The sequence below is a fragment of the Jaculus jaculus genome, chromosome 2, assembly GCF_020740685.1.
Source record: "Jaculus jaculus isolate mJacJac1 chromosome 2, mJacJac1.mat.Y.cur, whole genome shotgun sequence".
Lineage (NCBI taxonomy): Eukaryota > Metazoa > Chordata > Mammalia > Rodentia > Dipodidae > Jaculus > Jaculus jaculus.
Genome location: NC_059103.1, coordinates 134,694,749 through 134,708,274, shown reverse-complemented (window position 1 = coordinate 134,708,274; position 13,526 = coordinate 134,694,749). Strand labels below are relative to the sequence as shown.

At 42.7% G+C, this 13,526-nt stretch overlaps 1 protein-coding gene across 1 annotated transcript; it reads right to left on the bottom strand.

Moving 5' to 3' along the window:
- Positions 1-8,761: 8,761 nt before the first annotated feature.
- On the bottom strand, positions 8,762-11,588 carry Bhlhe22 (basic helix-loop-helix family member e22). Its single transcript, XM_004653322.2, has one exon. The coding sequence runs from the start codon at positions 11,586-11,588 to the stop codon at positions 10,482-10,484; it is 1,107 nt and encodes a 368-aa protein (XP_004653379.2). The 3' UTR covers positions 8,762-10,481.
- Positions 11,589-13,526: the final 1,938 nt, after the last annotated feature.

The following is a 13,526-nucleotide window of genomic DNA, read 5'->3' as shown; positions in this document are numbered from 1 at the left end:
GTCTGAAGTAGAAATGTCTTAGGTTGGCACATTCAATCTCATAGTACACCATTATGATACTTCAGCAGAGAGCACACATGAAATCACTGCTTTCTAACTGTGAGTTAATATATAGTTTAAATTTATACATGTATAAATTTAAAATAAGAAGTAAAAGTAAGTAATAGAGGGAAGATCATATGAAAAATAATAGATAAAATCAATATGTGGTGGCACGTGATAGTAAACCCAACTTGTGAGAAGCAGAGACAGGAGGACCATGAGTTCTTGGCTTATCTGGGCTGCCATAACACCATGTCTCAAACAGAACAACAAAAGATGAGAATTCCAGCTATGGCAAAAACTAGTGTGCTATTATGAACAAGTCACTTTGGCTCTAATTGTGTGTGTCCACTATGTGATGAAAAATAAAGACTCATCTCATTCATATAGCTAAACCTAATTTTTAATGAAAATAAATAGATGATATAATAAGCATGGTATTGTTTTATACCAATGACCAACAGTAATGAAATATTTGGTTGGTTAGTAAAAGAGAGATGCCTTAAGGGGATATTTAAGTCTACTTTTTACAACAAAAAGCATGTTGAGGAGCAAACTATCTGGGAAGGTACATGTGCCTTGTTTGGGCTTTCCTGTTATGTCATCTCCATTTTGTCATTAAATCCTGGGTCACATGTCAAGGGAAAGGAAAACCCACAATCCAAATGCATCAAGTCATTTGTGCTTATTTTATCAAAAAAAAGTGATTTGAATAATAATTCCCTTTAAGCATCTTCCAGTTAAACTGAAACATTAAAATTCTTCAAAGACCAAAACACAAAATTTATCCAGGTTTTGATCATGGTATTAAAAATGGAAATAATTACATAGACACTAATTTCATGCTTTTAAGGTGTGTGCTTTTTAACCTATTAAATTTTCCAATATTGTAAACTATCGTGTACTTATATTGCATTATTAGGTATTGATATTCACATACTCAATTAAGCAAAGTTAGCATGCCAAGATTACATTTCCTTATTGCATTATTTTGAATTATGAGTGATCTCATAAAACTGCATCATTTATCTAAAACAATTAATACTTCCTTTTCTTCATAGTGGTAATGTCAGTCAGTTTGAACTTTGTAGCTTAAATGTATGTTATGTTATTTTCTACATAAAGTTAAACTTAGTTAATGAAAAACTGAACTGAATAACTTTGAACACATGAGAATTTGTCAGAAATTATGTTTGAAAATGTTTTTAGATGGAAAAGTGTTGTAAATCATAAAATACTGACTTGGTATATTAGGCTGTTTTTATTTTTGAAATGGTATATGTATGGCTGTATAAGGAAGGAAATTATCTTAAAGGGCTATTAAATAATAAATTCAAATACTTTATGAATGTTATAATGTTCTTTTCTTTACAAAAATTAATAAATCAACTTGCAAAGTATGGATGAATGATTATCTGCCATTTCCTCTACTAAGAATAAATTGGGTGACAAAGTATTTGATTAAAAATAGTAGACTATTTGGAACATGATTTTGCTGAATACTCCTGACTCCATTCCTCACTTCCCTTCCCACATACATACATACATATAACTATATATCTATATATCTATATCTATATTTTATATCTATATCTATCTATACATATATATATAATATAGGTGTGTGTGTACATATATATGTGTGTGTGTATGTATATATATATATATATATATACACATATATATATATATATATATATACACATACACACACACACACACACACACACATGGTTTTGCTTTTTCAAGGTAGGGTCTCACTCTAGTCCAGGCTGGCCTATGCATATATTCTTATCTTCTAGTGCTTTCTTTAAAAGTATTAATTGTTATGCTATAAACATATTTCTGTGAATTTTAACTTAGTTGTTTATGTGTGAAATAAAAGCAGATCTAAGATATATCACTAAGTGTTGTTTTAAGCATTGGGCTGATTCTGCTGGGCTATGATTCTTAACATTATTCCATAGATAAAGAGATGAATAAGAACATCAGGAAATGGGAGGTAGAGCTCATTAGATCTAGTTTTTGCCTTCTATATCTTTGTTCATCATACCATCAATAATGAATAAAACTAAGAAGTATTTGGATGGGACTCACTTTATTCATAAAACAAATTCCAATTATAAAAAAAAAAGCCTATGTTACACAATACTGTTGATAAAAATTAAATGTGGTTCTTTCAGTAACTATACAGTCAGTATTCTATTGAGACACTTGGCTTCCTAAAACCTTTTGTGAGTTACTGGCTTAGAGTAAATAAGGCTTTGAGGAGCTTGTGGTGCAGTTAGAAGTCTATAGTGAAGTACTCTGGCTAGCAGTTGACAGAAGCTCACTGTGGCAGAAGGTACTCCTAATCCTTTGTAGTAGTCAGTTCAGTAATATTTACCAACAGGGTGAGAAAAAAGTCCCCTTCTTTCCATTATTCTCTGAAAAATACTTTCTAAGTAAATAAAATTTGCATTTTTTTGGAATTAGCTATGATTATGGGAGTAATAAGGTGCATTTCATTCACAGTAAGGCTGAATAGAAAATCTATGGATATACTGGATTTTCTAAAGTGATATTGTTTATTATTTTGTTTATTATTATTTGAAGGACAGTTTATGAGGGTGTTTGTTTGCTTGTTTGTTTGTTTTTTCAAGGTAGGGTATCACTCTAGCCTAGGATGACCTGGAATTCACTCTGTATTCTCAGGATGGCCTCCATCCAACTCATGGGGATCCTCCCACCTCTGCCTCCCTAGTGCTGGGATTAAAGGCATGTGCCACCATGACTGGCTCCAATTTATGTCCTACATAATTCCTACATATATTGACTGTTATAAGGAAAGACTATATTTCAGACTGCACAGATAGGTTCATTAGCATTTTATCTTCCTTGACAACAACTTGTGCTTATAGTAGAAGGCAGAGGAATGAATAACTAGAGAAGATATTGCTATGTAATGATTCATCATTGAATCAAATTTTAACATTTGTAAATATGAAGCATGTACCAGTTGGAGATACTGTCTTTCAAGGTAACACTCAATATAACTTTCATTTATAAGAACCAGCCATTGCAGTTAACATAAACTGTATGTATTAATACTAAAAGAAGTTTGAATAAATGTTTATCTCTATTTTTAAGTTAATGTTTAAATCTGATATAGTTTAATCCCATATTTCTAAGAACCAGAATTAAAATTTTACATATGCTTATGTTCTATACATTAAAATAAATATTTTAAATTATTGTAAATCCCAAAATTTTTAATAAAGCTCATAGTGTAGTCATTTTTTCCATGTTGTGAAATCAGATATTCATTTTTATGCGTTTTTATCTTGAACTATTAGACCTACAGAAAAGTTACGATATATACTTTTAATGTTAAAGGAAGTAAACTAATCAATGCATTCAAAAATTAAACTCAAAGAAGGGCTATAGGACTTACGAATATTTTCATTAATCTTTGATCTGTATAACCCATAGTTTTCCAAGAAACACACTGCAGACAATAGCCAAGTAGCAGAGGTAACTTGAGTATATTTGCTACTCACATTCTCCATTGTTCAAATAATTGTTTTGCTTTCATAAAATATCTAAATTGTTCAAATTGTTATAATTGTTCTATTTGTTGAACAGTTGCATACTTAAAATATTCAGTCTTGTAAGAGAACTACAGTTTAAATATATGTCTCTTCAGAAGAAAATTAAAGTTATGTTTCCCCAAGTATGAACTGACCCCACTTCCTGTTACATCCCGCATGCAATAAGTAGATATTCTTTGCTCTTTCATGGCTGCTTATCTTTTTGTGGATGTCTGACTAGAAAAGCAACATTTCCTTTCATCAAAGTCTCCAATGAAGGGCACAGACTCAGCCTGGTGGGTGGTCTGACCATAATACTGCAGCATGAATATAAACACAAAAGTGGTTGTACTTCCTTGAAAAGACAGTGTTTAATATTGTAACTAGTTAGGGACATAAGCCGAATCTCTGCCAGATAGGACAGCACTAAATAAAGACAGTTAACAGAGAAATCCTTATACCAAAATTGATCAGTAATTATAAGATGAGAATAGATGTATAAATTAAAGTTGAATTATGAACCATTTTTATGTTAAAGTCTCAATCCTTGTCTCTCATCACCTCTATTAGCAGAGCCGATTTAATTTGCACCCTTCCTCCTAATAAAAATGGAATCTTTTAAGACTAAGAAACATTTGTAAATAATGGATCCTTTAAATATTCCTGAACTTTATTCTAAAGCTTATAAGGAGAAATAACAATTGCTTTATATAACCACAGACACCATTTTAGCATTTGATGAAGATGTTAAATTATGGTTGGTTAGCAGTTTATGGCTCTCATTAGTTTTTCAGTTTGGTCCACATTAGAAATCTATTTTTCTTTTTTTTCTTTTAATCTGCAGCAATTATGTAAAGATGTAGTTATGTTTTATCTAAAATGTATCATTCTACTATAGCATTTCAAATTATTCACAGATCATAGTTCTTATATGTGCATATATGAATTTAAAAATACAGCAATAAAATGCTTGAAACAGATCATAAATTTGCTTCATGTTTTATTGCATCTCTGAATCAGTTTGAGAAGACAAGGGCAACTATGGTCTTTGGGAAAGAATTAACTCTTTCTGGGGCTGGGAAGTAGAATGGTATCATATCATTCCCAACTAAAGCCAACTCTCCACCACAAGCATGCTGTTGGCTTGTGAGATAGGGTTGCCCAACATCTGGGCAGGGCCTAAATGCAAAGTTCTCTTTGCCTTTGCAGGGTGGCCAGACATTTCCCCTCCAAAACGAGTTAATCTCTTATTTCTGTGTTGCTGAATTAGAAAATCCTGTCCAGCGGAGAATAATTCCTCCTTCCCCTCTGTCAGTCTCCCGCCCTCCCTCAGTCCCGCCCTCTCTCTCTCCTTCCGTTTCTCCCTTCCCTCCCTCTCCAATTTCCTCTTCTTTATCTTAGAATAAGTAAAAGAATTTAATAAATAAAAGAATTTAATCAAGAAAGGCGAGCAAAGCATTTCTCTGCCACGTAAGGAATCTGGAGTTCTTTGGGGTTTAAAACTGGGGCACTCCCGCAGAATCTCCAGGTTTGCCAGGGGTACAGAGAACGCTTCTTAGAATGGAGACCCGCCCTAACCTAATAACACCCCCGTGGAGAGGTCAGGTTTAAGCACCTGAAGTTCCCCTTCTGCCCCAGGAAACTTGGACCGCAGTTGGGCCACTGTGTGGGTGGGAGGGCCATGCTGGGAAAGCTCGGTGTGCTGAGCGGGAAGTGCACGGTGGACGCCCGCGTGGAGGGCGTCAGTCCGCAAGGCGGGGAGAGAGGAGGCCGCCCCCTCGTCCCCCCAGGGTGCCAGGCGCCGGCACAAACCTTGACGGAGATCTGCACTGGAACAAATTTCGGGCTATTCAGTACCGCCTGGGGAACCCCGGTTCCAGAAAATACCAATGTATTAGTAGCGCCAGATATCCACAGGGAGAGAAAGACTTTTTCCTGAAACTTGCTTCTACTGAAGTTCCAGTTTCTTGGTTTCCCCCTCGCACTGTGCTAATGTTTGACCGAAAGGAAGAGTTTAAATCAACCTGGAGCTCTGTGGCTTGGACATTCCAGGGGCACAATAGTTGCCCATGCCTGTGCACTGCACAGGAGACTGGCGCAATTATTTTACCCTCACAACAAAAACCGTTAATTGATGTAAAGTGCTTGGCACATGGATAATTTAGTCTGGCCTGTATTTTGATTAAAAGATAGCATATTTGTGTTTTTGATGTTTAGGTTTGCAACTTAATTAAGAATAGATGCATCTCCTCATTGTATACTGCGCTTCCCAGGCCACCCACCACCACCACCACCACCACCGCTCCGCAGCTGAACTCATTTTCCTTAAATGATGGACATGGGAGCCTGGGAGCCTCTTCTGAGCAGGTTTCATTACCTCAGGTGTTCCAGGAGCACTTGCAGACCCTCCATCTCCACTTGCTCCCTCTCTTCCTTGCTCCACCGGGCACACCTGCCACAATGTGCTGCAAGACGGGAAGTGAACTCTCATCATTATTTTTCAAAGTCTGGGAAGTGTATTATCCTTTTTTCCTAGTGGTAATTAGTTACCATAGCATCTAATACGTAAATGGTGCCCAGAGCACACCATTAACAGTTAAACGGAGGATTCAATTTAACACATGATTATATCTTTCATAAGTCATTACATTGGAAAAGTCGCTGCCACTCATTCTGGAACAGTCGTGGGGTCAGGGTCTCAGAGTAAAGATCTGTTTGGGTTTCAAGGACCAAAAGTGTGTGAGAAAGGAAATTTTGTGAGCCTGGGCTGTAAGCTGATGGTAGGCAGGGGGTGCGTTTTCTGGAAGAAAAATCCCAATGTACCTCAAGAACTTGGAGGAAGTGCCCAGGTGTCTGGTGGAGGGTGTACTGCAGAGTGCATGTCATGTGTGCCCACGTACACACACAAATACATGTGCACCACAGAGAGGGGGAAAGATGATGACTTGCTGGTCTTGTAGTAGAAAATAAGCTTCTGTCAGGGCAGTGTCGCACTGGGCTGCCACTGAGACCAAGATCCAAGCAGGGCTCAAGTATCCATCTGCCCATTCTCATTCCCCAAAGGAACCTGAGGACGGGTGTATGAGGAAGCAATGTTCCTAGGAGAAGCACCTCAAGGCCTAGTGGGAGCCAGAGCAGGGCCCTGGACCAGCTACTGTTTCCTACCACGTGCACTAGGGTTTAGGAAGCAGGATGCCCAGCACTCTGAAGGCGAGGATGTGAGTTCTCCATGCTGGACTGACATCCTGGACTCAACAGTGAGAGAGGACAGAAAAGCAGGGCTCAACCTGCAGAAGAAAAGCAAGCGTGCTCTGTGGGTTACTGGGGTAGACACAGAGTGGACTTTCTCTAAACATCCTTTTTTTCTTCAAAAACTGCTGCTGAAAGATTTCTGGGTAAGTTGTAGTTGGGGCAGGCTAGGCTACCCAAGGCAATCAAAAGTCATCTTGTCTATCCTTTCAAATGTCCCATGGTTATTTCTAAAATCATGAAAACAATTATTGGACCTAGAAAGAAGATTGATTTGTCTGAAATTATTAAATGAAGATAAATAGCATTTAACCCTGCTGCATTTAAGTTATATCTGTTTATCTGACATTTCAACTTATCCTCTTCCTTCAGGCTGAATGATTACAGGGTTAGGGGAGAGTGAGTATTTTTTTCCCCCTGAAGTTCAAGTTTGTTATTCTGTCCAATTTCTAATAAGAGTTGAATAGTACATAGGGTATAAAGGAGGTATTTCAAAGAGGCCTTCTTAATAATGAGAAATATCAAGTAGTAAATCTTACAGCTAATGTGTCCCCTACAATGTTAATATACAAGAGAAAAAAAAAAAAAAACTACTGGTGGTGCTGTGGTTAATTCCTAATCAGAATGATGGACAGCAGGGCCAGAACAATACAAACTAATGGCTGTGTTGCTGATCACTTTACCCCTTGATTAAAGACACCCAATTATGGTGCAGAACAGTGTCGTAATTATGTTTCTTAATCACATCCAGGAGGTTTAATTGCCTTAACGATGTGTTTCATTAAATGAATTTAGGTATTATAGTCGACAGTTTTCATACACAGTTGTTTTCAAATTAACATAATATTAGACATCGTCATGGAAATTGTTTTAATAATCATAATTAGACGCACACAGGCTTTGTCTGGTAAATGCTGAGAGACAGGTCTTCTGCCTGGGGGCTGCCCTAGTCCCTTCCCCCTGTCTACACCCACTCCCAGACTGGGAGGGCTCAGCTTCAAGGCCCTTTGCTGTTATGTTTTCTGAAAAGTTACAGGTTCTGATTAATCTTCTTTGATGGCAAGTGGAGCAGAAAATATCCTCTCTCACTCCCCACTAAGTTTGATGGCATTTAGAGATATCTTTATGAGCTGAGGCTATACAGACCAAAAAAATAAAAAATAAAAACTCACTTAGCTTGCTGGGTACATAGGAAGTCCCATACCTTCTGACTGCCACACCAGCATCTCCATCAGTACTGTCTCCACAGCCTCCACTTACAATACAAATACACCTACATATTTGAGGGCAATAGAAAAGTCTACATACATGCATAGATATCAGTCATTAATAGAATCTATGCCCAACACATGCATCTAAAACTCTCATTATCAAGCAACTACTACAATAGCTTTTGAAAGCTCTGTGAGCATTACATAATTCAACCTTGTTAATTCTTTGGTCACAAAAAAAAAAAGTGGACAGCCACAAAAATGTCAGTTCTCAAAGAATCAAAATTCTTTTTGGTCTCTTGTCTTTAAGCATCTAGGAATAGAACTTTCATTTAAAACTCAAGACAGTTTCCCCACTTCACAGGTGCTGACATGGCTATCAATGCCACACAAGTGGAAGAAAATTCCAGGGATATCCTGGCCTTCAAAGTTCATGCCAGTATCCAGGAACTTTGGGCCTTGTGTTGGTCCCACCACTGACCCCATTCACCTCTCCTTCCATGACTAGCTCCAGTTATTGTAATGTTAGCAAGTTAGCAAATGAACTAGGGCCATTCTTAATTTTGAAATCCTGCCAAAACTTTAGTTCCACCTTCTCTGAAAGTCCTGTCCTTTCTGTTACCTTTTAAGCAAAGAGTAACACAGAAGAGTGGTGATGGCTCCTTCCACAAAGCACAGCATAATAAAATGTTTGATCAAAATATTTTAATAAAGATTCTTTCTGACATAGATACACATACAAATGGTCATACATAGCTGTCAGTCTGATTGACCTATTTAATATATATATATATATATCATTCTTTACATATTCAAAACTCACCACAGTCCCATCACAGCTCCCAACTCAACATCCAACCTGACAAATTGAATTTGTATTATTTGCAAGGAGTGGAAAATAGCAGGACTCCATTTTTAAAAAGAGGTTTTCTTGATTTTATAGGAAGGAAAGGCAGGCAGATAGCCATGCAAACTAAAACTGAAAGCTCACTTTGGGTAAATAGCTTCTTGTTCTTCCTTACCTTAATTTATTTCTTTTAAGATTTTATTATTTTTTTTAGAAAAATAACAAAAGATTTCACACCATAAGCAAATCAAACCAATCTTTTAACTTAATAATTTTCCACAGTTAAATAATATATATATACATATATTAAAAGCAATTTAATTAGACCTTTTAAAATGCACAGCACAGCCTGGAAAAATATTTGCTCAGCACGTTCTTACTTATAGGATCTATTGCTGTGATGTTATTCCCTTTTGGAATGCAAAGAAGTCCCCTTTCCAAAAAAAAGAGATCAATTCATTCATCAATTAAGAATACACCTTTCCTGTAATTTTTGGACTGAAGCAATTTATTAAAGCTCAATTTAAATACAGGGATGATGCAACTGAAAAGTATCCAGGTGACCTTTCAAAACCTAAGCAGCTCAGATACATCAATATTTTTTTCTTCATACTTGTTGGCAAATAAACCTTTAAACACTTGGCACACATTATAAATTAATCTATAAAACAGAAATTTAAAAATCTACACATAGGACCCATGACTTTAACACATGATAAATACTGTTGATGCGGAATGACCATTGGAGAGTAACAAATAAATACCATGGATTGTTAATACATCATTGCAGAGTAGAAAGTAACAAGGTGCACATAAATACTTTAAATGCAATTCTTTCTGCCACAGTCAGTTTTTTTTTTTCTTGTATTACTCTCGCCAAAACTTTTTGAGCATTTTCACAGGATTTAAGTTCAGAGACAATAAAAAATACAAGTTTTTCATAGCAACATGTCTCTTCTGCCCCTCCCCCCAGTCCCACTTAAATAAGTCCACATTTCAAGTTTTCTCCTGGCTCAGAATCAAAATTTATTATAGAGTACCCTTTCTTGAGTTGTCTGGATGAATATTCTGTCCCCCATGCCTCCCAGACCTGGACCCCTCTGGTTGGTCCCCTCCAGCACTAGCTAGATTCACAGTTTTTAGTAGGTTTTTTTTTTTTTTTTTTTTTTTCATCTAACACTCTTCAGGCTTAATCAAGCACTACTTCTCAATTTATTTTCACCTTCAAGGAAGAGTTCTTCTTCTGGATCTGGGCTGCCACTAAAGTTGCCACTTTTCTGAGAAAAAGAAGAAGGAGAAAAAAAAGACATCCACACTTCATCCCCACTCCACCTCCCTCCTCCCTCCGTCCCACCCCACAGGCCGAGATTCTGAGGACGTCCAGGCTAAAAGTCCGGTTTGTCTCTGGAACTTCTCAGTTCTGCACCGTTCACTCTGCAAGGGTTTCACAACTAGGAGAGGACCAAAATAAAAGGGATTGGGGGGGACAGCTTTTCGCTTTTCTGTAGCTTGTGGGTCGGTCTTGTGGTTTCCGAGGTTGGGGGGGGGGGTGCGGGAGGATGTTTAAGGCTTCTCCGTGCACTGTTTGCAGAGGCTGGAGGAGACGCTGTTGAACAGGGCGCACTTCTCGGGACAGGAGGCGGCGGGGGGCAGCCCTGCGCTGAACGGGTAGCCGGCCGCCTGCTCGTAGGCGCCGAGCGCGGGGTGCAGGGCCGCGGCCGCCGCGGCCGCGGCCGCCGAGCTGGGCAGGGAGGCCGCGGAGATGGCCTGGCCCTGGTTGAGGTAGGCGACGAGGCGCCGCATCTCCTCCAGGGCCTGCGCCTGCATCAGGATGTAGTTCTTGGCCAGCAGCAGCGTGGCGATCTTGGACAGCTTGCGCACCGAGGGGCTGTGCGCGTAGGGGATGACCGCGCGCAGCTCGTCCAGCGCGTCGTTCAGGTCGTGCATCCGCCGCCGCTCGCGGGCGTTGATGTTGAGCCGCAGCGCCTTTTGCTCTTTGGATTTCTTGCTACTGCCGCCGCCGCCGCCGCCGGCGCTACCGCTACCCCCGCCGCCGCCTCCAGGACCCCCCGGGGGGACGCTGGCGCCGCCGTGGAGGTGGGCGTTGGAGCTGCCCTCGGCCGCCTTGGCGCCGCCGCCGCCGCCGCCACCTCCTCCCGCGCCCGGGGATGCCCGCGGGTCGCCGCCTCCCGCCCGGAGCACCAGCTCGCAGCGACCGTCGCTGTCGTCGTCGGGGCTCTGCTCGCCACCGCTGCTCTCCGCCACCACCGAGCCTCGGCCGGCGCCCTCGCCGTACTTGAGGCACAGGGCGGCCCCCGCCGGCAGGCTGCTCAGGCTCGGGTCACCCCCAACGCCGGCTGAGCCCACCAGCAGCCCGGGGACACTCACCCCGCCGCCGCCGCCTCCGCCGCCTCCTCCGGGCGGCGGCAGCAGCAGCCCTGCCCCTTCGGGGTCAGCCGGCTCGAAGCAGCCGAGGGGCGACGAGGACGACGACGCCGGGCGTTCCCGGGGCGGCGGCGGCGGCGGCGGCGCCAGGGACAGGTCCATGCCCGGGGGCGTGGAGCGGAAAGCCGCCTCCAAGCGCTTGGCGGTGGAAGCGCTCAGGCTCTTGTGCAGGAACAGGTCGTCGTCGCCCGCGGCCGCCGCGCCGAGGTGCAGCCCGCGCTCCATGCCCGCCGCGCCCACCGCTGCCGCCTGGACTCCCCACTCCGGCGGCCGCACCGACGCGCGCGAGCCGGGCTCCGCGGCTGGTGCGAGCGTCGCTCCGCGCGCTGCCAGCAGCCCGGTGGTCCCCTTCTTTCTTTTTCTTTTTCGCCTTCCCCCGCGCTCGCCGCCTCCTCTTCTTCTTCTTTTTCGTCTCCAGCCGATGGTGCTGGCCGCTGGGGCTCACCATGGGCCGCGGCCCCGCATGGTGGGAGGGTGGGCGCGCACGGAGTGCAGCCGCCGCCGCCCGGAGCCCGGAGCCCGGCCCCGCGCCGCCTCTCCGCACCGCACCGTTTATCTTGCTTGGATTCACCTTCAAGAGATTTCCGGACCCATCAACCAGCCGCCGCCACAGACGGGGGAGTCTTTTACATCATTATCTCTGAGTAGGTTATTATGAAGAAGTCTCGCCTGTTGGGACAGCGCTTTCTACCCAATCAGGTTAACGTTTTAATTAATAGGATTAAAACGGTAACAAACAATCGCAGGCGCTATCTGGCCGCGAGTCTGAATAGTTTCATCTCCCAGGTCTGAAGACGGGCCGAGCTACAGCTTTATAAAAGGCGCCCGCTCCATTATTCTGCCTGCCATCTGTATACACAGCTTAGCGCATATGTTTGCAAGGCGCTGGGTCCTGTTAGTAACCCAACAACTGCCTTTAGCTTGACATGTGTGGCGACTTTCACTCATCAATGAGCACACTAAAAGCCCTACTTAGAGCCCAGGATGTTCTTTGCTCCTCCAGCAAATTGTAGAGTGGCGGCTGAGGCTGGGAGTCCGGTGGAAAGCCGACGCCCCCGCCCGCCCGCCCCCACCGCACCCCCACCCCCGCCCCCACTTCCACTGCAGTCTCAGCTACTGCTGCATTACCCTCAGAGGACAGACGTACACTCCACCCCTGTTCACAGGAGATTTCATTGGGATATGGGACCTTGGGTAGGGAAGGCGGTGTCCCAGCTGGCTTGTCCAAAACTCAGTCTAGATTGTCAGCGATGACAAGAGCAAAGCAATCGCCCCCCCCCCGCCCCGCTTCCCCACACTGCCTCCCCCGCACACACACTTCCATTGCCCATTTCTTACAAGGATGAGATAAAAAATTTTAAAAAGCAACATAAAGACAGGTTGGCTTTGCAGCCTCTTTCATTTAAAAGCCTGGGAGGAGGGGCGGGGGGATGGCTTTTGCAGGACTCTCCAAAGCTGCCACAGCCTTGGGTGACAGAGAAGCCATGGATTTCCCAAGCAGTGAGAGACTCCAGTTGCCTCATAAGGGTGCACACCAACAGTCCAACCCTCTCACACACCGAGTGGGGCGGGGGGGTGTCGGGGGGAGGGCATATCTGTTTAGCCGCAGACGTAACCACTGCAGCTAGCCAGCCATTTGGGGACATCTGCATCTGCCTGGGCTGATCCCCAAGGGTTAGTTGAGGGCAGAACTGTGAAAACAAGCGCTTCTCGCAGGATGGGGAAGAGTACACGCCGTCCTTTGGCTACTGAGTTTGGTCTCTAGGAGCACATGGTACTTAGCGACTAGTTTTCATCCTTGTGACATAAGTAAAAACAATATTTCCCAACACCTCTCATAATTCCCTAATATGTGGCAGAATTACTGAAGACTGTGCAGTTTGGGGTTTCACTGGTTTCATTAAAACCCTTTTAATTGTGGCTTTCAGAGTTGGCCCCAGGTGTTGGGCTCTTTTCATTACATTTTGCTCTAATGTGATGAAATTCTAATTCTCTCCTTACCATATGGTTAAATTTCCCCACTGAGAATTAGTTGAAAAAGGAGAAATAATCTATTAATCTCTGTAATAGATTCACAAATGAGGTTCACCACAGACCCTGTTTGTGAGTGGCAGCACCAGAACAGTTGGGCGCCTTATTTCCTGAAGGAGGAGTGAGGCTGAT

Coding starts and splice junctions, on each gene's coding strand:
- Bhlhe22 (XM_004653322.2), bottom strand. CDS start 11,588: ATGGAGCGCGGGCTGCACCTCGGCGCGGCGGCCGCGGGCGACGACGAC.